Here is a 23,912-nt window from a genome sequence, read left to right as displayed (position 1 = left end):
AAAAAAGTTGACCTATCTTGTGCTTACAAGTGATTTTCTCAAATACACCCCTGATCATTGCTTAAAAACCGTTTTTCTAATAGTCGAAAAGTCCTATTTCTTCGGCATGTTCTAAGATTATTGGTGAATCGTATCTTCTTGAGCCTCCCAGGTAGGCTCTAAAGTCTTGCCTTCCTAGCTTGTTGCTTCTCACGTGGGCCACGTGCTTTCATAGTTGTGTCTGTGTGTGTGCTGTCACTCCAGTTGGGAAGGTTTGACCTGTCTGCACAGGGAGCTGCTTTCTGTTTTCCAGTTCTTCAGGAAGTGGCAGTGTTCTTTCACACTTTCTTTGCCCCGCTGTCTCCATACCCTCTCCCCCACACTCTTCGCATATTTGTGTTAACTGTCTATGACTAAGTTGTTCACGTGTCTGACTTTGAAACTTGGTGACTTATTCCCAAAGCTAGCATACAGTTGTTATAAATAGTAAATTTGTATGATTAAATTCATTCAGAATTATGTCATTGTTTTCATTGAGAGTAACTATGTTGATGGTAGAATTGGTATCAAAAAGGTTTTGATTGATCAGAACAGTGGGCCAGCATAAGCAAGGTGGAACAGATGGGGCAAACTCTGACGTTCATTTGTCCGAAGAGCCGTGGTTGCACAGAGGCAGTAATGAGAGGCAGGACAGTGACGAGAGACTCAAAAAGGCACATAGCTCAGTTTATGTTGATGATTGAATTCAGGAATGTTTCCTAGGAGAGTTGACCTAGCACTGATGGTCCAGGTTCAGAGAAGTACGGTAGTCTTGTTAACTTTCGTTGGTGACTTTTGACCATCCCTGCATCATCTGTGCTGGATTCTGGGTACTAAGGACTTTGGAGCCTTGGAGCTTGCTCAAAGCTGTGTTCTTAGGAGGGACTGCCAAGAAATGTAAGGCCGTATTAGTCGAGAGAGTGAAAAATTCGTGAAGATAAAGCCCCTGAATGTTTGAAGACCTCTGTGTGAAAGAGAAATTGAGCCTGCGTTGTGTAACCTGAACCAGGGACCAAGGGGTGACAACTCCCTGGAGCCCCTGCTGTTCAGGGTAAAGAATCCAGTAACTGTCCACCGTTGATGGCTGCTCCCTAGAGTTTGTTCAGGCAGAGAAAGTTTGGACTAATTAGTAGTTATTGTAGTGGGTATGCTTTATGAGGCAAAATTGAAACTTGGTTACTTAAAGGTCCTTTTATTTAGCAAGGACACGCTGGTGCTGCTGGCCCAAGTCTGTGCTTCGAGAAGCACTAGGTTATCTTCAGAGGGAAACTTCTAATTCTTTTTTTTTTTTTTTTAAGATTTTATTTATTTATTTGACAGAGGGAGAGACAGCCAGCAAGAGAAGGAACACAAGCAGGGGGCGTGGGAGAGGAAGAAGCAGACTCCTAGTGGAGGAGCCTGATGTGGGGCTCGATCCCAGAACGCCGGGATCACGCCCTGAGTCGAAGGCAGACGCTTAACGACTGCGCCACCCAGGCGCCCCGAAACTTCTAATTCTAGCATTTTTTTCTGCATTTGTTAGTCGGAATTTTAGAATGTTGGCTTGGCATTTATTTGGTTGTGAATGTAGTTTGTACGAGAAAGGCGGCAGAGGAAATCTTTGATTCTCACGCTGCTGTGTGTGTTAAATGAGTGACCGTCATTCTGGTGGTCTGATTCCCTTCTGGTCCGTGTGTGCTACATCACTCTTGTTCTGATGTCCTTTTGACCCCGCTGTACTTTCTCTTTTTGACTCCCCCCCCCCTTTTTTTAAACTTTGGAGTGATTTCAGATTTACAGTAGTCATCAAGACAGTATGTGCATTTCCTGTCTACCTTTGAGCCAGCTTTCCTTAGTAATCTGTGTAGCCACAGTCCATTTACTGACACTGAGAGGTCAGCATTACTAAGATACTGTTAACTATGAACTTGATTCGCATCCTGCCAGTATTCCAGTATTGCCCTCCTCTTGCTCCACACACCAGCCCAGGTGGCATTTAGTTGCCATTTATTCTTAGTCACCTCCAGGATGTTATAGTTCTGGTCTTTTCTTCTTCTTCTTCTTTTTTTTTTCTTTTGACCAGGCCTATAGTTTTTGCTAGCACCTTTACTTTTTTGCTCAGTAGCATGTCCTAGGCTCATCTTGTACTTTTCCTGCCCCAGAGCCAAGCATTGCCAGTGAAGTCAAGCCTCACTCCATGTGATCCCCAGTGGAGCTGACCGTGTCCTTTGTAGCTGGTTGTGTCCAGTGCGGGCATCATATTGTATCTGCTGTGATGGCCCCTGTGTATTTATAGCTTACCTTGGCTGTGAGAGAAGAGGGTATGATTAAGAGGCTCCAGCAGGAGGAGGGGCTGGTGCCATTAAAGATAGAGAAAAGTTGAAGGGGTTTGAGGTAGTTGGCAGTCACACCAGACAGAACTGTGGATTACTTTGTGTGTATGTCGGGGGTGGGTAGCAGTATTGATGAGGGCAGAAGTTTCCAGTCAAAAGCCTGGAAGTGGAAGGCAGAATTTACTAGAGAAAGACAAGGAGTGGAGTAGGGAGCATCCAGTGAAATTCGGTCCTGTTCTATTTGGGAGGTCTGTCACACGCCAAGTAGCTCTGTCAGGTAGTCATCTGTCTATTCATGTCTGAAGTGCCAAAGAGAGACCTAGGATTGGAGCTTAAATTTGGGAGTCGTTGCGAAAGAGATGGTATTTTTGCATAATGGAGTGGATGAAAACACGTGAGTATAGCATGAGAAGAGGTTTCTGAACTCTAGCTTCCCTACCCTGTGTTCACAAGGCTTGTTGGGAGAGCAGATCAGAAGACGGGGACAGGACTGGAAAGCCCCTGTGTGCTGAGGGCTTTGGGGAGTCGAACTGTGCTAGATTTTCCTCTTGACCTTAGTGAGAGTGAGCTTCAAGCGGTGGTACTGGTGTTGGGGAGAGCTAGACGGGACTGGGTGCAGGAGCAGAGAAAGGTGGCGGCGGTACCAACAGCCTTGTGCTGAAGGGGTGACGGGAGGGTGAGGTTTTGGACTCTCCAGATACTTGGTCTCATTGAGTTCATTTGCGTTTTCTTCAGGGAGCAGCCTTTTAGAAAGATGACTAGCCGTCATTCAAGTGTTGCTTGTTTCCCAGGTTCTGCTAATTGATGGTGCTTGTGCACCCCACCCCCCCCAGCCAGGCCTGTCCTGGGGGGATGTTGTCGGTAGTTAAGTGACCAGGGCATTTACTGCATGGCATGTTGAAGCCACGTTTCCACCCACTTCTGCACTGAGTGCCTTGATCTTGCTGCTACGCTACCATCATTTGCACAGAGACAGGTACATCCGTGCAAATAAAGAGCAACCGTTTGGACTTGCATACCAGCTTTGAAGTGGTACCAAGGACGTCCTGAGGCAGTGGCATCTGATGCAGTGGATGACCTCTGACCACGTGTGGCTCTGGTGATGATTCACCTGTTATGAATTGGGAGCCTAGTCCTGAGATTTCTCCCTCTGTTCTGCTTGGTAACTGTGGATTGACATGTCCTGTCACTGCGGGGCAATCCCAGGATGCTCCCCAGATGCGTGCAGCAACAGCTGGAGCCCACAAGGGACAGTAAGCTGGCGTAGTTAATTATTAGCCCTTTGAAGTAGGGATGCTAGGATGCTGATTTTTCTGCTGCTTCTGGCTGCCCTTGCTGTGTTGTGGGTAGTGGTCAGGTGTTTACTTCCTGAAGATACGAGCTTGCTGTGCTTCTTGGTCATGAGAATCGGTGACCTCTTCTGTGGCTAGTAATTTTGAGACTGAACTTGGCTGCTGTCACTGGCCGACCAGTATGCTTTGAATGTTGTAACTACCAGCAAGGAAACCTTTTAAAATTGGGTGCTCACTCCTGTCTTGTGCAGTTGATTGCATTTCAAATAGTTCAGTATTTTATGTTGGACATATTCAGACAGAATTGCAAAAACTATGTTGTGAACAACCACGTTCTCATGGGTACATTGTCCTGTTGATACTGTAGGGGTTCATGGCAGGCTGCCCCAGGATGGGCCACTTTTGCAGAGAGACTATATTGGAGTAAAAAGTAATCAAACCCCAGCAGATGCAGGAAAAGACCTCTGCCTCCCCCTAAGCTGCCTCAGTTTACATCGGAAAGGAGAGCCTGCACCAGGAAGGGCTCTGTTAACAGAGACTCCCCTTTGCTTAAGGAACTCGTGTGCATACAGAGCAACCTTGTCTTTCCAAACCTCTCCTCTCTCCTTCTTGCTAGTGGTCTTCCTCCCCTTCCTGTCCTCAGACCCTCCCCTCTCCTGAGCTCCTACAAGCTTCCTGCTGCCTTACTGTCTTTGGAATTTCCTGTCCATGCCTGTCACGTGCAGTTTTCTCCTGTCAATGTGGATGTGGCTCTTGAGCCCAGCTGGAAGGACCCCAGGGCCGAGGAAGGTCTTCCTCCACAGCAGCATTTTCTTTCTTTCTTTCTTTCTTTTTTAATTTGTAAAGATTTTATTTATTTATTTGACAGAGAGACAGCCAGCGAGAGAGGGAACACAGGCAGGGGGAGTGGGAGAGGAAGAAGCAGGCTCCCATCGGCGGAGCCCGATGTGGGGCTCGATCCCATCTGGGATCACTCCCTGAGCCGAAGGCAGATGCTCAACGACTGAGCCACCCAGGCGCCCCAACATTTTCTTTCTTATGTGTCTGTCACAGCTAATTGGATTTTAACGTTAAGTCGAAGAAATTACGAGAAAATACTCACCATATAGTTTTCTCTCCCTAATTTGTAATTTAAAAAAATCCTGGGAATATATTTGAGAAAAGTACGTATTTCGGTGTTCTTAAATGGCAAGTCTTGTTCAAGTCTTTTCTGAGTTCTTAACCTTCCAACCCCTAGAACTGTTATTGCTGTATGTGAGGTTATACTTTCCTTTCTAAATTTCTCCGTCAGGCGATCAAATTGATAGGATATTTCACCTAAATATATCCTAATTTCCTTCATGAGATCTTTGACCCAAGGGCTTTCTGAAAATGAGTTTTGTTTCCAGTTGTTCGTTTCTGGTTTTGTGCTTCTGTTTTCCATTTTTATTCCGTTGTTTTTGTAAGCATTCCAAAGCTTAGATGTTTTAAGTTTTGCTTGGCCAAATGGGCACATGTTTGATAAGAACATGGATTTTTCTCTTTCCTTTTTCCTTTTCCTTCCCCCCTCTTCTTTTTAAGGATTATATTTTTAAGTAATTTCTACACCCAGCGTGGGACTCAAACTTAAAACCCTGAGGTAAAGAGTAACATGCTCTACCGACTGAGCCAGCCAGGTGTCCCAAGAACGTGTATTTTCTAATTGTTAGCTGCAGGGCCCTATTTTATGTCAGCTACAAGAGGTTTGTTAAATGACATGACTGTGGATGGGCCTTTTAAAAAATGTTTTTATTTGGGGGCACCTGGCTGGCTCTGTCAGTTGAGCATATAGCTCTTGATTTCTTGGGGTCCTGAGTTTGAGCCTCACATTGGGGGTAGAGTTTACCTAAAAGAGACTTTTATTGGGATTCCTGGGTGGCTCAGTGGGTTAAGCATCTGACCCTTGACTTTGGCTCAGGTCGTGATCCTCAGGGTTGTGGGCAGGAGCCCTGCATCAGGCTCCGCCCTGGGTGTGGAGCCTGCTTGGGATTCTGCTTCTGCTCCCCCCCCCATAAAAAAAGAAAGTTTTATTTATAAAAACAACATGTATATAACTTAAAATATCTATAAAAACTTTTAAAAGGTTTTGTTTATAAATCTTTTTTTTTTTTTAAGATTTTATTTTATTTGAGAGAGAGAACACAGAGAGGCAGAGGGAGAAGCAGGCTCCCCAGCTGAGCAAGGAGCCCGATGTGGAACTCGATCCCAGGACCCTGGGATCATGACCTCAGCCGAAGGCAGATGATTTAACCGACTGAGTCACCCAGGCACCCCTTTATTTATAAATCTTAACATAGTTTATGTTTTATATAACCTAAAATGTACCGTTAACAGTTTTTCAGTGTGCAGGTCAGTGACATTAAAGCATACTACTGCCACATCTCTCTCCCCTCCTGCCTCAGAACTGCCCAGTTCACGCTAGCTAGTTCCTCCCCCCAGCCTCTGGCATTCGGAAAGTTCTGTTTGCCTTGTCGGCTGCTTTCAGTTGGGTGTTCTGAGGCCATGTTTGTTGCAGAATTCCTTTTCTTACCCTCACGAAGTCCTTGTTCCTGATAATGTTCTCATTCTGGTGGATCCTTCTTGAGAGTCACGTTGCTGTGGAAACTTTCCTAGTGTTTGCCTTGTGCATCTTTCAGGTTCTGGGAGTTTGGATTTTTCTGTCTCTTGGAAACAGTGGGGCTTTTAAAAGAACTTAATCAAATTATGGTGCACAGTGTATACTTTAAACTTACACAGTGTTCTGTTTGGTTGTATCTCAGTGAAACTGGAGAAATAAAAACAAAATAGAATTTTAAGATGTCTTTAATCTTATTTACAGTTATGTTTACTGAAGTATTTGAATATTAAATGAGTTCTTGTTTGTAGAACGTGTAGAATTGTGCTTGTTGTGTTCTTTGTTTTTGTGGAGATGGAATTGATTGGAGATACTTCTGTGTTGCACTGTGGTCCCCAGCCGCCTCAACACTTTGTCACGTCACAATAACCATTTCTTTCCTGTGGTGAGAACATACTTCAGGTCACGTTTTCTAGGGGCTCTGAAGTATTTACTGCAGTGTTGACAGCATGACACTCTGGAACAGAATCCTCACTGCATGTCTGCGCGTCTTGAGCAGCGTCTCCCCACTTCTCCCAGCACCCTGGCTGGGATCTTACACGTTCCACGTACGACCCATCTCCTCCGGTGTGTGCTCCCCTCTTGTGCCTTCTGTAGCCGATACCCCTGCGGGCCTGCTGTTGCCATTCTCTCCGTGCCCGCTTGCTCCTGCTGTCTGGGGGACAGCGTGCGGCTCTGCGCGCCCCACACATAACGAAAGGACCCTGTGGAACCGAATATTAGTCGGCCTTGAAAAGGAAGGAAACCCTGGTGTTGGTGACACCATGGATGAACCTGGAGGATGTTACGCCAAGTGAAATAAGCCAGACACAAACACTGCGTGATCTCGTGTGTGGAATCTCAGAAAGCTGAACTCCATAGCAACAGCGTGGAAGAGTGGTCACCTGGGGTTGGGGAAGGGAAGCGGCAGCTGTGTCTGTCATAGGTACAGACTTGCAGTTCTGAGTAAGTTCTGGGGACCTCCTGTGGTACAGCATGCTGACCGCTGCTTAATAATGTGCCGAATACTTGGAATTTGCTGAGAGAGATCTTAGTGTTCTCACCTCTCAAAAGAAATGGTATCTATTTAAGGTGATGGATGTGTGAATTCACTTCATTGTAATCCTTTTACCGTCTACGCGTCTATCCAAACCTGTGGTACACCTTCGACGGTTTTGTCATACTGGAGTCCAGCTGGGACAGGAGGAGCTGACCACGCTGTGGTTCTGTCAGCTCTGGAGATGAGTAGCCAGGTTGAGTACCACCTCTGTCTCCTCGCTGGTCTCGGCCTGCTTCTCCTTAGATTGGTGTGTGAGCTTCTTCCTCCCTTTCCCTGCCTGTACGTCTGGATAACTTCCTCAGGACTCACCGCCACAGCACAAACTCTCCTTAGCTCGGTTTAATCTGCTTTTAAATGGGCAGGCTAATAATTTAATCATTTCCAGAACAGATCGCTCTCCACCTCCAGTGTGGTTTCCATTGGTTATTGTGATTATTTTGTGAATGCTGTCTTCATTAACTAACTTTGTAAAAAAGGATTTTGAGAGCGCAAGCAAGGGAGCACAGGTGTGGGGTTGGGGGGAGGGGCAGAGGGAGAAGCCGACGCCCCAGTGAGCAGGGAGCCCCAGGGAACCCGATGCGGGACTCAATCCCAGGACTCCTGGATCATGACCTGAGCCACCCAGCTGCCCCTGAGTGCTTTTTTTATATGTTCCCTTTCATGTCCTTTGTTTCAGATTCTCGGAGGTGTTCTCACTCCTCCTGATGCTTTCCTTGTATCTAGAGTTTGTCAGCTTCTGTTGAGCAGGGGTTGTGTTTTCTGCTGGCATGTGTGTGACTTAGCCGTAGAGGTACTTAGTGCTCAGGTGCACCTGCATTTGCCCCACCATCCGGGGTCGTGTTTGGTGGTTGTGCCGAGCGTGGAGCATCGCAGGGTAAGAAGGTCCTGAGATTCCGTTCTGCACCTCTGGGTGAGCCCTCAGGCTTCAAGTGCTCAGGGGGGCTTTTCTCTTTGCAGCGGGGCCAAGAGGGTTTCTCTCCTCCCCCTTTCTTGCAGTTACAGCCCTTTGGGAGCCACAATATGAGAGTGTGTGTGTGTATGTGTGTATCTTCAGTGCAGCCGCTCTTCCTGTGCTGCAGAAGCGGGTCCTGTCCTGAGAACACAGGACCCCCTCCCCCATGTGGGGATTACCACTTCTGGTGTAAACTCCCTGGTTGTTTCTGGCAGCTCAGCTTTCTTCTTCAAACGTGTTTGTTGGACTTTAACATTTCTAGGTATTTCAAGGTGGTGGTGGGGATCTCGTTTATTTTAGATCATCCTGTGGTATTTTTGAATTATTTCTTGTGTCGAGCTCCTGGATTAGTAACAAGTAGATTTCATGTGTTTCCTCTGGCCCTTTATTTATTATTATTACTTTTTAGATTTGAGAGAGAGGGAGCATAGTCGGGGGAGGGGCAGAGGGAGAGGGCCAAGCAGGTTCCCCGCTGAGCAGGAAGCGGATGTGGGGCTCAATCCTAGGACCCTGAGATCAGGTACCTGAGCCATAACTGAAAGTCTGCTTCCCAACTGACTGAGCCACCCAGGTGCCCCCTTCTGACCCTGTAAATAACAGTTTGTCTGTAAACGCTTGGCTGGTCCATGCAGATGCTGAGTCAAGATGTAATACTAGATTTAAAAAAAAAATTTTTTTTTTTTTAACGATGGATTGGTCCCCAAACTTTGGCAACAACTGTATGCATCTTGTTTTGAGCAGTGGAAAAATTGCTAGCTGTGGCATCATGTAACCTAGACATCGTTCAGCCTCGGCACGGTGGCCTTAGGAAGACGATGACTGCATGTACTCACAGAGTGTCTCAGGTCTGATAGTTGAGTGGGGGAAGTGTGTGTGTACCATTAGAGGATAGGCCTCTTCTTCGTAAGTTTTTGGTCAGTGGCTGAATGAAGTGTTTTACCCAGATTGAAGAAGTGCATTCATTAGATTTCACTTAAAGAAGTAGCATGCCTGTGGCTGGTCTGTGGGACCCACGGCCTTCCCTGTTAGAGGTGGCAGAAGTAGAACCGCTTCTCACTGTCCTGCCCCCTGAAGTGACACGGGTAAGTGCAAGGCAAATGGCTGCTGCTAGTTTCCCACCGAAGGCGTGATCTGTAGGGACGCTCTCTAATTCGGATTGACAGCAGGGCAATACCACATTTGTTTTGTGGATGGATGGGAGTTTGAAGCCAGAGGGTAAAGGTACTCTGATAGCTGTGTTGTCAGAGACCTTTCCTTTTTCTTACCCAGAGACTTTGGGGGAGGGTGAAGGGGCGATGCAAGTCAGCGCGTTCCCAGTCTTTGCGTGGCTCCCACGTTGCAGGGACAGTGTGTTCATCCTGGTGGCTGTGCAGTCTTGCCCAATGCCTGGCACGGGAATGCACTGAATGAAGGAGGTAACCGAAGCTCCCTGAGCACGGCCCGTGTCAGGAAAACAAGATACTCACAAAGGGCCTGTCAGCTGGTGGTCAAGTGGGCCCTGAATGTCTGCCTCTGAGTCACCTGTTCGTTTTATTTAGTTTAGGCAGCTATTATTAGGTTCTTTCAGAGCTTTTTATTCTATATTGAGCAGGGTCTTAGGGCACAAGTCTTGGAATCTGTTCCCAGACAAGGGCCCAGCCTGACTAGTGGTTAGTGCTCAGGTGAGATGACATGCCCCTCCCTCTCCTGCTGTGTTCCTTCCCCCACGATGAACCCAACCTTGACAATCCTGTCATTGACCGTGGATTTGTAATTGCAGGATTCACGCCAACAGCCTGTTAAAACATGGTGGATTACTATGAAGTTCTAGGCGTGCAGAGACATGCCTCAGCCGAGGATATTAAAAAGGCGTAAGTAACTGTATTTATGAAATAATGAATCTGCGCTCCCGTGCACTGGTCCTTGGTGTTGTCACTTTTTATATGTTGAAATGGGCCATGTTACATAACACTGTTTGAATGCTGCTGTTTAATTTTACCTTCAGACAGAGTAGTTAACAAATTAACTTTTGCCTTCTCAGACCTAGGCCCAGCCTGTCACTTGTCATTGAGGGATAAGAAGGTTGGTTTCCTTTGTTACTTTGCCTTGGGACAGTGGATTCTGCTGGCTGCTTAAAGTACATCAAACACTGAGGATGTGAAATAATCCCAGAGAACATTGACATTGGACTTTGGAATGGGATTGTCTTGTACTCGCCATTCTTAGAGTATGGTGCTATATACCTTGGTATAGTTGCTTTAAAAAATTCTTGTCGAGTTGCCCTAGCCTGTACCTCTAGAACCCATCTGGTCCCCAATACGGTTTGTCAGCCTTACCCATGCCTTTGTGACCAGGCCTGGCCCCTGTGCGGGGCAAAGCCGAGGGCATAGGTGGTACTCAAGGAGAACTGGATCTGTCTGGTTCACTTGACCTTAATGTGTTAAGCAGACTGTGCGAAGTACAGAGCTGGACACAGGGCTTGATCTCACAACCCTGAGATCACGATCTGAGCTGCAATCAAGAGCAGTCAGTGTCTGCAGGATGGCTTTGATGTATGAACTTAGAAAATGCTGTTACCTGCAAATGGAGTAAGAGTTTCCCATTAAGTGTGTGGTTAAATAAAGACTTAACTTAGATTGAATTTAGTCTTATTTTTATTTTATTTTTTAAGATTTTATTTATTTGAGAGCGCACGAATGAGGGAGGGGGGGCAGAGGCAGAGGGAGAAGCAGGCTCCTGCTGAGCAGGGAGCCCAATGCGGGGCTCGATCCCAGGACTCTCGGATCATGACTGGAGCCGAAGGCAGATGCTTTACCGACTGAGCCACCCGGACACCCTATTTTATTTTTTTTTAAGATTTTTAAAATTTATCTGACAGAGCGCGAGAATGCTTGAGCATAAGCAGGGGGAGTGGCACACAGAGGGAGTAGCAGACTCCCCTCTGAGCAGGGAGCCTGACATGGGGCTCTGTGCCTGGACCCTGGGATCGTGACCCGAGCCAAAGGCAGACGCTTAACTGGCTGAGCCCCCAGGCGCTCCAGCCTTTTTAAAAATTTTTTTATTTTTTTAATTTTTCATGAGCAAAACTGCATCCATGGGTGGTGCGTGTTCTCAGTCCATTTTGTGGACTCCAGGCTTTGTTCATGTGCAGTGATGAGAAAAACTTCTGTTGGAGGAGTGACTGTGTGGCTGCCCTCCCGCAGTCTTACCTGTGTTGGGAGTCGTGGGCCCTGTGTGTTCCCTCTCTCCAGGTGACAGCCTGCCTGCCTTGATGCGCAAGTCCTGGTGTGGAGCCAGGCTTCAGTCTCAAGGCAGACAGCGAGAGACAACTTGATACGCTACGCACTTCATGTGCTATGCCTTGACTCTTAAAAAACAAACGGAGTACTCTTTTACAAAACCTGTATATACAAATAAAACCTGCCTGGATTCTCCTACATTACTTTGTTTTCACACCAACACACTAGTGCAAACAGACCGTTCTCTCTCTTTGGTCTTTTCCATGGTCTGCCAGTTTTTACTGAGGATTTGTAGCGCTTTAGGGCTTTTGGTCTGCTTGTTGCTTGTTTAGGTCCACAGAGATAGAAAAGTACTGTTTTAGTGTCGTAGAGTCCAGTGTCCAGTGTCAACCAGATTTTAAGTTCAAGCCAAGGTTTTTGATGAAAAGGCTACAATTAAATTGACCCACAGCAACCTTACGTCAACAACTTGTCAACTGTTAGGAGGACCGCCTGGTTCGTCATCTAATCTTGATTTTGAGGGGCATGCCCCTCCTGTGTTAATCCCGTCCCCGCCCCACAGGTGGGGTGCTTATGTTTAGCTAAGTAGAAAAGATTTTGTGTGTGTGTGTGCGCTTAAAAAGCATGTAAAAAAATAAACATAAAGCCTGTAATTGTTACTGTTAATTGGAGCCTTCAGTGAGTCTTGAATGCAGAACGGGGTGCTCTGTGAATGGTGCTGGCACAGCCCCCCTGTGGCGCGCTGACGAGCGAGGCGGCTCAGTGCTGCGGGGCCTCCCTGCCCCGTTACCAGGGCTGCCTTCTGCCCCTGTGTGCTGTGCTCTCGCAGCTGCACGACCAGTTCACTCTGCACACGTTGGTCTTCACACATTTTCACGTTCCTGTATTCTGCTAGGTGGGTTTGAGAACTTGTTTCTTTCGTGGTGGGGGAAAGGGAGTTTTTACTCTTGAAATTGATGTTCATCTCACGAGTTTACAGCTCTGCATCCGTTTCCCAGCCTCATGATGTTCCACAGCCATTGGATTTCTGCACATGGATGTGACCACTGCCCTTTGACTCTTTTCAAGGTACCGGAAACTGGCACTGAAGTGGCATCCAGATAAAAACCCGGAGAATAAAGAAGAAGCTGAGAGGAAGTTCAAACAAGTAGCTGAGGCATATGAGGTGTTATCAGATGGTGAGTTAACCTACCCTGAGCTCAGATTGTCCCCAGGGCCAGTGGAGTATGTCTGTGGCTGGCCGAGGTTTTGGGCACTGAGAAAAGAAGTTTCTTTCTTTTCTTGTGAAGCTTTGACTCATGTTCCTGGCAGATACTCGATACAGTTAGCTGTGAGTGCTGTGGGGCACCCTGGCTTCTAGCAGTTTCTTTCAGGATGGCTATTTTAAACAGGACTGACAGCCTGGTCTGAGGACTGACAGGACAGATCAGGGCATAGGAATCCCATCTGGGTCATTGTGTGGCAGCGGCGGCCACAGTCTGTTGGTGGTGCAGTGATCGCTCATCCCCGTTCTGCTTAAAGACACTTGGCTAATGTATTGATTTTTCACTGCGTGCAAGGACTTCCTTAGTTTCTGGGAATATCTGGCTGAGCTTTAGACTTCCAAACTTTGAGGGGTGTGTTCCTGGGCCCAGCTCGAGAGCATAGGTGTTGGAAAGCATAGGCTTTTGAAAGTCCCATCCATTAGCCTGGTTTCCTGAATCAAGTGGAAGGGGAGCTGTTACCAGATTCCGTCAGCAGGTTCTTGGTGAGGAGAAGTGTGCGGGTCCTGGGCTTGGGAGAGCAGTGTGGAGCTTGTTAGAAGACTGGTCATCTGCTCTCACTGCCTCACCAGGAAGCAGCGCCGAATGACTTGGTGTGAGTCGGGGCAGAGGCACCAGGTCGGAGTAGGAGGCACCGGCTGCAGGGTGCGGGTGCTTGCTCCGAGTGTCCACGCGCTGTCAGGGTCACCAGAGAAAGGCTTTTTTTTTTTTTTTTTTTTTTTAAGATTTTATTTATTTGAGAGAGAGAGCGAGAGAGACAGGTAGTGACAGATAGGATACAAGTGGGAAGGAGAGGGAGAAGCAGGCTCCTGCTGAGCAGGGAGCCCGATGTGGGGTTTGATCCCAGGACTCTGAGATCATGACCTGAGCCGAAGGCAGACGTTTCACCCACTGAGCCACCCAGGTGCCCCTGGTAGCGGTTTCCTGAACTGGGCTGATGGGGAGCACTGTGGGACCTCAGTGTCATTATCTTGTTGTTTGGTCCTTGTGTGTGCTGATCCAGCACTTCAGATTTGTGGATTCACAGACCAGGAGCATGAGAAAAATTGAGGACTAAACCCAAACTGTTTTTCTTACTTTGGTCAGGTGATGTAAAAAAAAAAAAATTGAACTCAAACTTGATATTTGTCAGGAAGAGAACCTTTAAATTTTCATAAAGATGCTGTTGTTTCTCTTTTCTCCCCTTTTCTGAGGGAGAGTGTTTTTCACGTTCTCTTACGCAGCCTCCAGCCAGGAAGTCCTTCATAGTGTGGTTACCATTCTTACTAGAGCTTGGTTACCATAAACTGACTTTCAGGGTTTGCTTGTACACGGTTCCCCATAACGCCTGTTATTTTACCTCACAGTCTGGTAGGACCTGGTATTTGGGGGGAAAACGCATGGCATCCAAAGAAGGCGCTTGTCCATCCAGGGCTGCAGTGCAGTCAATTGTTCCAGAGGGTAACTATGGAGGACAGAGGACAGCAGGCATCATCAAGGCTTGGTTGGGCCGTTGTTCTTCCAAGGGGATTAAGCCTGCGGGGTTAAAGTTGGCTCCTCATCTGGCTTTTAGTACATTGATTTCCTGCCTCACCAAGGCCACCTGTTTCTCTCCATGCCACAGATCTTGTCCCCCCAGTTGGACCTTGTAGTAAGAAGGTACACGTCTAGAATTGGAGTAGTTTCATAACTTGCAGTGTGATTTTAGTGGATGCATGAGCCACATGCTCTGTGCACAGTAGGCTGAAAGAAATACTTTATAATCACGTTTTAAACTTCTACTTAAACATTTTCCTGAGTTTTTACAGAGATATACTTGGATTTCCCCTCTTCCCCTTTTTTCTTTAAAGTAAGAGAGGCCTAACTCCTTAAAACTGTGAAACCTTGAAAACTGCATTGGTTCTTTGGTTTACAATTTGGAAATACTTAGGTTGAATTTTGAGGGGAAAGAGCTTCGTCTTTACTGATTTTCCTTTTTAAATTTATAGCAAAAAAACGGGACATCTATGACAGATACGGCAAAGAAGGGTTAAATGGTGGAGGTGGAGGTACGTAAATGTCGATTTTTCTCTTGGCTTTGTAGTGAGCAAAGGAGGCCATCTGGCTCTGGGAGGTCTTGACAGGGGGTTGGATTTGTCAGTTTTCTTGCACTGGGGCATGTTTCAGGAAACACAAATGCAGCCTGGAAAGGCTGGATTGCAGGCGGGAAGGCAAGGTGGGCCACATTGAACAGCCTTGTGTTAGGCGACACAGTGTGTGCTGAGGTAGTTTTCGTGCACGCGGAGTCGGTTATGACCCTGTGCTGCCGCACTGTGAGTTAGTGCTCCCAGATCTGTACCTCATCCCGGGTCAGAATGTTCACAGGGCCTAGAGAGCAGACGGTACCCATGAGCCTGACAGCCGGTGGCGGCGGCCTCACACGGGGGCGCGTGTTTGACAGCAGTCCCTGTGATGGCCTGATCAGCGGGCGTTGGGATTTTAGTGCTGCAGACTGAGCACAGACCTGGGTGACGAGCACGAGCGAATGTTTTTATGCCCGGGGTACATGCCGCTTCACGACAGAAGGGAAAACTGTGTTTCCTGTGTGTGGATGGCAGTTGTAGAGACGGTGAGAAAGTATCAGTGGCCACGCTGCTGTGACCTTCAGGAGCGCGAAGGCCGCACGCGGGTGCACAGGCTGTGAAACGGCCACAGGTGCATGAGTCGTTTACTTTTTTATTTAGGTCCCGATTTATAGAATATTGTGTAGATGAGTAACTGCCTACTAAGTGCAAGAATTCAGAAACTAAAAGGTCTATTATATTATGTAGGTGGAGTTCATTTCGACAGTCCGTTCGAGTTTGGCTTCACATTCCGTAACCCAGATGAAGTCTTCAGGGAATTTTTTGGTGGAAGGGACCCGTTTTCATTCGACTTCTTCGGTAAGTTCATTGTTCCGTGGGCATGTCCATGACTCCGATGAGTTGGGCATCTTTTTCTGCTCCATCGCCATGGTGCACTGTTGTTCATCTTTGTTGAAGCAGTGTAGGGGCTCTGAAACCCGTTTCCTCCTCTTCAGCAGAGGGTTCTGAACGAGCGCCTTGCACATGAAAATAATAAAGCTTTGAACGTATTTATTTTCTTCATAATGTATGGCCCCAATTAACATCCCTTTTTTTCCCTCAGACAGTGGTAAGGATGCAGGTTCTGGGGGCTTGGAGGTGCTGCTGGCTGTTGAGCATGGAGTTCTATGTGAATTTGGCCCGAGTTGTTCTGGGTAGACACTGGGCATTGTAGCAGATCTTGTTCAGAGGACGTTGGCTCTATAAACCTGTCTCTGTTTCTCTAACTATGGTGCATTGTGACTGTTGAGTTCACAGTTGGTGAAAAGAACATCTCTAGACATCTCTAGAGCAAGGCAGCGCAGATGCTAATGGCCGAGAGTAGTTTTTGCTAAAGGAGATCGTGGTGTTCCAGCTGCTGTGTCATTGCAGAATGGCTTGTCCCATCAACTGCACCTCTTAGTACCGATGCTTGATGCCAGGTTTTCGTGTCTCCGACGCAGGTGGGGTGGGGAGTACGTGTGCGCCGCCTGTTGAGAGCGTGCCCTCTCCGCGGTGGCCGGAGCTGCCCCAGGGTGCTGGGAAACTCGGAGGCCAGGGCGCGCTGGGTCCAGCCCCAGCCATTTCTGTGTTGGCTCACTGTGGGGGACCCAGCCTGTGCTTCCATCCTTTGTGGCCTGGAACCTGGTTGGAGAGCCCAAGCACCACCTGCACCCCTCCAGGAGGGAAACCAGAAGAGAGCTTCTGTCTACACCTAACAGGGGAGAAACGAGTGGACCCTTGCCCATCCTAGGCATGAAGAAGAGTAATTCGCTGCCATGTCCGGTAGGTATTGGGGCCTTTTAAATGGTATGGCCCTTGAGTTTATTTCAGATGGGGATTCAGAGAGGTTTTCCTTATTTTTTACTGTGGTATGGCCTGACTTGAAGAGGGTAGCTGATGGAGGGAGGTGGGTAGTGGTAAAATATATATCAGCATAGATTAGCTTTTTCATGCACGGATAATACAGTGAGGGTAAGTTAGGGGTGAAGAGGAAATTGGTCTTTTGAAGACTTTTGCTTTAATACTGCTGCCACAGAGCATGGATCGGGAAGCCTCCCCATTAACATACGAGGTACTATATTCATCCTTTATTAATTGGCTTTCGTGTATGTAACAAATCTTACCGTAAGGAAAGTACAAAGAATTTCATGATCTTTCCTGTGGTAAAATTACTTCTGTGTCTCATTACAGTAACCTTTAGCGAACTGCACATGTGTTGTTTTGGGGGAGCAGGGCCATGTTGGGTGTATGTCTTCGTGGCCAAGGGAGGATCTTCTGCCACCAAGGGTTTCGGTTCTAGCGCACCTCAACCGGGGGGGAAGGGGTTGGCAAAGCAGGCTGACTTCTGTGAGCCGGAGGCCAGGCGCGCCTTAGATCTTCATGGTGTACTCTGGGGAGGAGTCCCTTAGTGATTGAATCGTAGCCAGAGTTTGTTTTCCTTGGGAAAATAGTCTGACAGGCCGAGCTTCCTCAAGAATGGTGTTCGTTGAGCAGTTCTTTCTAGAGTGAAGAAGGTGTAGAGATGATAATTGGGTGTAAATGAGGACGTGATTTCAGTTTTTTACCCGCTATACGCTATTTAACCTCTTGACTTCTGCGTTTTCTACATTGTGAGATGTGTGTATGGGTGTCTTATCCACGCATAGTTCACTGAGGTCGTGGGCACGGGGCACATTTTAGCAGAAATTTCTTGTTTCCTGTTTAAGAGATAACTAGTCTTGTAATTCTAGACACCGGGCCCTCCGTTTTAGATACTGAGATGCTCAGTTTTTAAGAATAGGCATTTCCCTTATGTTTCCCATGATCAGTGTGGCAGTGATATTTCTTCAATCCATTCTTGTAGGTGTTCTAGGTGACTTCCATTTTCAGGCTCTAAGGATTTACACACAGGAAAAGAAGCTTCTCCACGGCTACTACATGTACGAAGTAACGGTACAGCCTGCCGGGGGTATGTGTGGTCTGGATTTTCATGCAGGGCTGGGGGTTTCTGCTCTGCCAGTGGTGTCATTGATGGTAGCCCGCAACTGCATCTTTTTTTTTTTTTTTTTTTTTTACTTAGCCCTGTTAGGATGTCCATTTGTAGTAGCACATAACTTTTAGTCTTAATTTTTTCACATGACTTACTTTTTTTTTCCCCTCTCCTGTTCTGCCTTCTGAGAAAAGTAGGTCAGAATCTAAGACCTTCCGAACTGTACTTTGCGGGTATCAGAATATAAAATTCCATGTCTGACTCCCTAAATGAAAGGGGACAAAACTTGAAAGAGCTAGTGAGTGAGCTGGTGGGAAGGATTGAGGTGTGAAGGGTGTTGGACAGACTGTACGCAGTTCTGTGCCCCAGGACCAATCAGTGAGAATTGTCAGGTGGTGGTAGAGCGCTTGGGCCTGGGGCCTTGCTGATGCTGAAGGCCCGGTGACCACGACTGCCGTCCCCTGGAGAGGTAGTCATGTGGATTCCTCAACCTACATGGAGCCCTCCCTGGCCCTGAGAGAGGGTGCAAGTGATAGGTTTGCGGGCAGCTGATTTTGTTTAAATCCTTCCCCAAATATTGAGCATACCAAAATGAGCTCTTGTCCAGTCGTCGATTGGAAGGGATTGCATTAACTTGAGTTAGGGTGATCTGTTCATTGTTTACTTTTACAGGACACCATTCCTCAACGTTCTAAGATGGACCAGTAACTAATATTAGGGTCTCGTAGTCATTGCAGCCCCAGCAGAAATATGTTTGTAAGAGTTGTCTGGGTATAACCTAACATTTTTATTTACTTCTATTCTCCTGTTAGAAAGTAAAAGCCGAACTTTAACACCTAAAACCATTCCCTGAGGGCCCATTCAATTCAGCCCATTTTCCCATCGTAAGGGCATCAATCCTGTAAGCCTTGTCTGTGAAAGAAACTGCCATGGCCATGGAGACGGGATAGGGCCTGTCAGCTCAGGGAAAGCGGGCTTTTGGAGGGAAGTGGAATTTTGTCGAGGAGGGTATAGCTAATTGTTCTGAACCAGATCTAACTTTAATGTAGTGAGCCCATCATTTTGCTCTCCCAGGGTTCGAGGAGGTGGCGAGTGAGGAGTTGGAGCCCGGGTTTGAGGACTCGGTGGAAGACGCCCAGAGTGAAGAGGACAGCGAGGTTTTGGATGTGATCTCTAGCGAGGAACTTGATATCTGTAGTGAAGATGAGCCGAGTGAAGGCTGTAGCCGGGGCCAGGGCGAGCTTCCGAGTGAGGAGCTGGAGTTTGTGTCCAGTGAGGATGAGGCGAGTCCGGGGGACGTGGAGGAGCTCAGCGAGGAGTGCGAGGAGCTGCTGAGCGAGGACAGCGGGCCGGAGCTGGAGGGGCTGCCCGTGGGGCAGTGAGTGGGGGTGCCCTTGTTTGCGGGGGGGGGGGGGCTGGCCAACGGGAAGCGCGTCTGGAATAAAATGTTTGTGCATTACTGACTGTGCCTGAGACAGTCCTTGCTTAGATAGTGTAGCAGTCCTGGAGGGAGTGGAGGAAACAAGGAAGGGGTGGATGCCCCAGGAGGAGAGGCGGGGCAGCTCCCAGAGGCTGGCTGTCCTGTAGAACGAGAAGCCCATGCATTTAGGCCCATGGGGTGTCCTGGGGTGGCCGAAACACTTCCATGGGCCTGGGGGCTGAAAACAGGAACTGATGCCTCTTGGTCCTAGAGGCCGGGAGCGGGAGACCAGGTCCTGGGAGGGAGCAGCTTCTGGCGGCCTTAGGTGGTCCTCGCATGTAGCTATCTCCTCCCTGTGTCTGCACATTGTGCTCCCTCTGCCTGTGTGTCACTGTCCACATTTCCCCCTCATAGAGACACTAGTGCTCCTGGATTCAGACCAACCCTACCGAGCTCATCTTAACTCTGTCTCCAGCGGAGACCCTGTTTCCTTCTGAATGAGATCACACTCATGGAGTCTGGGGCTTTGGGATTCCACATCATTTTGGAGGGCCACAAGCCATCCAGTAAAGTAGTTTTCCCTAAAGACTTGTCTGTATACCCTAGAAGCAGCCCATTTTGGAAGGAGAAATAAGGGGAAGCCTTTGAAATGTGAGATGTGCTAAGAGAAACCAGAAGGCGGAGGTGAGAGAGGCGCGGGTGCCCTCCGTAATTCCTTAGGGACGAAATGTCATATTCGGGCATCCCTGCACACGCATAATTTGAAAGAAGGCAAGGAGTAGGACTTAAAAATCCACATAGATATGTAACGTGTTAAACTGGTTTCCGGCCATAGTAAAGACGGTTTTCATGTAACTTGTGTAACGACCACAGAGCCCATGGTCCTGAATGAGTAAGGGGGGGTCAGTGTTGCCCCTCTGGCTTCTCCACTTGTTCCTCTTTGGCGGAGGCCTAGTGCTCTGGTCCGGTTTTCTTGGAGAACATAACAGTATAGCGTTATGTGCGTATTGGAGAACTCTTGCTCTGTGGAGCTGGCATTCGGAAATAGTTGATTTTCATTTAAACTTATGCTGGTGAATGAGGGTGGCTGCTGTGCTACTGACCTCGGCTTTTCAGTTCTTGAGTATGTGCTTGGGAGGGATTTCGGGGTGTTTGCTCCTGTGACTCCCTCCAGCCCCTCAGCTGCACCCTCAGCAGGGAGAGGAAATGGCTGGCTTCTGGAGAAGGTGGTTCTGAGAACTGCGTTCTGGGCCAGGAGAAGAGCGTGCTGACCACCCCCCTGCGGATGTGGAAGCCCATAATGAGGGTCTGCATGCTGTGTTTGAATCACGTGACAGCCAGGCCCTCCACGTGCGGTTTCACTTTCCAAGGGAAGCCAGAGCCTTGACTTGTGTTGGTTCTTAAACTTTCAGTGCAGTTTGTGGGCCTTGCTTGGGTCAGTTTCCGGAATGTCTCGTAGGTTGGCTCCTCATGTCTTCCACATGAAGTTTTGGTCTCTCTAGTTGAGGGAACCGCTTCCTTCCTTGGAACCTGGAGAAGATGTTCTGTGGCTGCAGCTCTGGGAGAGTGTAGGGAAGTCGAACAGGGGCAACACTCTATTCGAAGTGCCCATGCTGTGTTTTTTATTTTGTTTTGTTCGGTCCCCCCTCCCTGTTTTTCTTTGTGGCTAGGGGAGAGCACAGTGTGGTATCACTGACCCCTTCAAGGACTTGGTTTCCTATTTCTGAGGGACTAGCAGGATCTCTGAGGTGGAGGAGGTGTACTTGATACACGTGTGAGCTCGGGTGCCTTGAGCCGTGATGGGACCACGTTGGCTCACACTCCAGACCTGTGCCTGTTTCAGGTTGCCTTGGTAGCTCCCCTGCCCAAAGATCCTTGTAGAATAAATGATCGAGAATACAGGTTTTATTTTCTGAAATCTGTATTAGGTTTCTCCAGAGAGAAGCAACATGGGGGGGGTCTACATTTACATACTTCTCTTTCCAACTGTATATCCATATCTGAGGAAGTTTCACTCTAAGGAGTTGGTTCACTCCATTATGGAGACTGACAAGTTCAGGATCTGCAGAGCTGCTGTCTGGGTTGGAGTCCAAAGGCCATCCAGCTGGAAGAGCCAGTGTTCCAGTTGAAAACCCATCAGGCTGGAGAATTCTCTTACTTGGGGGAGGGTGGCCTTTTGTTCTCTTCAGCCCTTCAAGGGATTGGGTGAGGCCCACCCTCACTGGGGAGCCCAATATGTGCCCACTCGGTCTACTGATCTAAATGTTAATCTCATCCAAAAACACCCTCAGAGACACACCCAGAATAATAATTGACCAAATATCTGAGCACCCTGGGGGCCCTTCAAGTTGCCATGTGAAATTAACCACCACAGGCCCACCCTCTGTCAACTCAGTACCCATACTCCTCTCCTTAAGTTACTATACTTCATCTCAATCTCCAAGTAAAGACAATAGCACGGTCATAATTTTCCCTAGCATGAGAATAGCTATCCTCTATATGCCCCAAAATGCACTAACCTTTTTCCCTGATAGGGAGGTGGGGTCCTGAAATACTGTGATTAGAAGTGTATGTCTTAGGTTACATGGTAAGGGGATAGGAGAGGTGGGAAAACGACGTTTGCTAAACGTATGAAAACGTGTGCACAGACCTTCGTAACAGCACAAGGGACTACTCACGGCAGCCTTCACTTCTTGAAGGGGTCACGTGTGGTTGCAGCTGATGTTTGTAAGTAACACAGCTTTGAACTGCGTGCCTCCACTTTGGTAGGTTTTTTGTTTGTTTGGTTTTTGATAGATTACAGTATTGTAAATGTATTTTATAATTTTCTTAACACTTGGTTTTCTCTAACTTACATTATTGAAAGAATACAGAATACCTACAACATACAAAACATGTGAACCACCTGTGTTCTAGGTGAGGCTTCCTGTCAGCCGTAGGCTATGAGCAGTTAAGCATTTGGAGAGTCAGAAGTTAAACTTTGATTTTTGACTGTGTGAGGGGTCAGCACCCCCAACCCCACATTGTTCAGGGGTCTGTTCCTCCTGTGCACAGTCCCTGTGTCCTCAGCCCGGACACCTCACTGCCTGTGGTTTGTGTGCCCACTGGGCTGAAAGTAAAACCATACTTGGTAGCATGTTTGGTTATGTTACATTGTCTTATTACAGTTTTCTTACTAAAAAATAAAATATTTAGCCTTTATATATCTCAAAAATGATGCATCCTCAAGAATTTGGGAACTATAGACGAGGTCGAGGGAGGGGTGATGAACATGTGTCTTGCTAACAATTAACATTTTTCACATATTGTAGTAGTAACGTGTTACCTGCATGTTCTCTTCTGCCTTTATTTAAAGCCTAAACTTAATGACCGTTTAAAAATGTCCATTTAAAATGCTTTTTTACCTCCTCCTCTTTTGGAAAGTTTGCGTATTTTCAATTTTCAGTATATAATTAATGCTTTAAATTCTCTTGGTGCGGTGAAGTATTTCCCTGTTTGAGATGAGTGATTTCCCTGAAATAGAATTGCTAGATTGAAGAGTTTTTAGAAATTGATTGTATTTAGTTTGGGGCTGAAGGTTTTGAAAGGTCATGGTACACACTCTTTAACTGCTTTTTGAAAGGGTACAAACCAGTAATACCAGTGATAAGAAACTCTTAATAAAGATTTGTCTTAATTTCACAGTGGCAACTTTTAACAACATAAGCATGGTAAATATGTTTCTTCATGTGACTGTGACTGTTGTAACTGAGACTTTTCATTTTCAGGGTTAAACTTTTGTAACTTTAGTATTTGAAATTACATAAACTTCTGTGAGTAAAATGACTATATGAATTGTAGAATTGTAGAATTGTAGAAAAGCATGTACAGTATCAACAAAAAAATAAAAAGATAGAAGATTTAAAAAAATATATAAACTGAAAATCCACTGGCCTTTCTCCTACTTCTAAACCAGCTTTCGAAGTAGCTTCTAAAGATTGGAATTGTGTAATTAATTATGCAAGTCTTCATTTAGCTTAGAGTGTGAGCATCTGAACCCATGTATTTGATGGTGGTACCATATGGCCCCTGGATCTTGCACTCAAGCCTGTGAACAGCACTAAGGATTTGATCGCCAGGTGAGCCTCCGGAAGTTAGGACTGAGTATGTTAGAAGAACAAACACGGTAGGATTCAGTGTAAATGAAATCTCAGGTACAGAACAGCATGGTGTTAGGGATTCCTGTGTGGGTCGTGAAAGTCTAAAGCAGGCCACGTAAGTTCTTACTGATGAAGGTGGCTTTAGGGGAGGGTCAGAAATTGCACAGTGGTTTTAAATTGCATTTGTAATGTTTGTTTCTTCACATGTGTGGTGGACATCAGGGTAGCTCTGACAAAATTTGGTATCGCAGGTGTATAGGCTGTGGTATTAAGGTGAAGAGTGATTTCTGAACAGAATGCTTGGGTTTTACTTGAATAGGGTGAATCTCTGGAGAAATTCACAAAGTGCTATTAACTAGCTTTAGATAAAGTTCACGAAGAACTTGCATTCATACTTCTGCGACAGTGGACTGTAACCCCAGCCCCATTTACAAAGTAGTAGGTTATAAATGATTGTCCTAAAAATTATTTTGTGAAGGGCAGCGTTTACTGTGGACTCTGGGGAGTGAAGTGGCACTACCAGCCGTCCGGGGGTTGACTTGCCCGCAGTTAGCAGTTCTAACGCAGCGTCCTCTGTGACTCTCGCATTGGCTCCTT

General features: G+C 47.0%; 1 protein-coding gene across 9 annotated transcripts in view; it reads left to right on the top strand.

Moving 5' to 3' along the window:
* Positions 1-23,912, top strand: part of DNAJB6 (DnaJ heat shock protein family (Hsp40) member B6) — a 111,545-nt gene that overhangs the window by 15,118 nt on the left and 72,515 nt on the right. For 5 of the 9 annotated variants that reach the window (XR_015723764.1, XM_045792215.2, XM_045792219.2 and 2 more), the window contains exons 2-5: positions 10,005-10,095; positions 12,532-12,641; positions 14,693-14,752; positions 15,515-15,625. Coding sequence is in view for 8 of the 9 variants with exons in the window: in XM_045792215.2 (XP_045648171.2) it covers positions 10,031-10,095; positions 12,532-12,641; positions 14,693-14,752; positions 15,515-15,625 (346 nt within the window). In the remaining variant the exon portion in view is untranslated. The other 4 variants (XM_045792221.2, XM_087860650.1, XM_087860649.1 and 1 more) reach the window with 4 other exon arrangements.

This window comes from Ursus americanus, chromosome 3, assembly GCF_024610735.1.
Source record: "Ursus americanus isolate L20-20 chromosome 3, mUrsAme1.1.p, whole genome shotgun sequence".
NCBI lineage: Eukaryota > Metazoa > Chordata > Mammalia > Carnivora > Ursidae > Ursus > Ursus americanus.
Note: the sequence above shows the minus strand (reverse complement) of the source record. Positions and strands in the feature narration are given on the sequence as shown.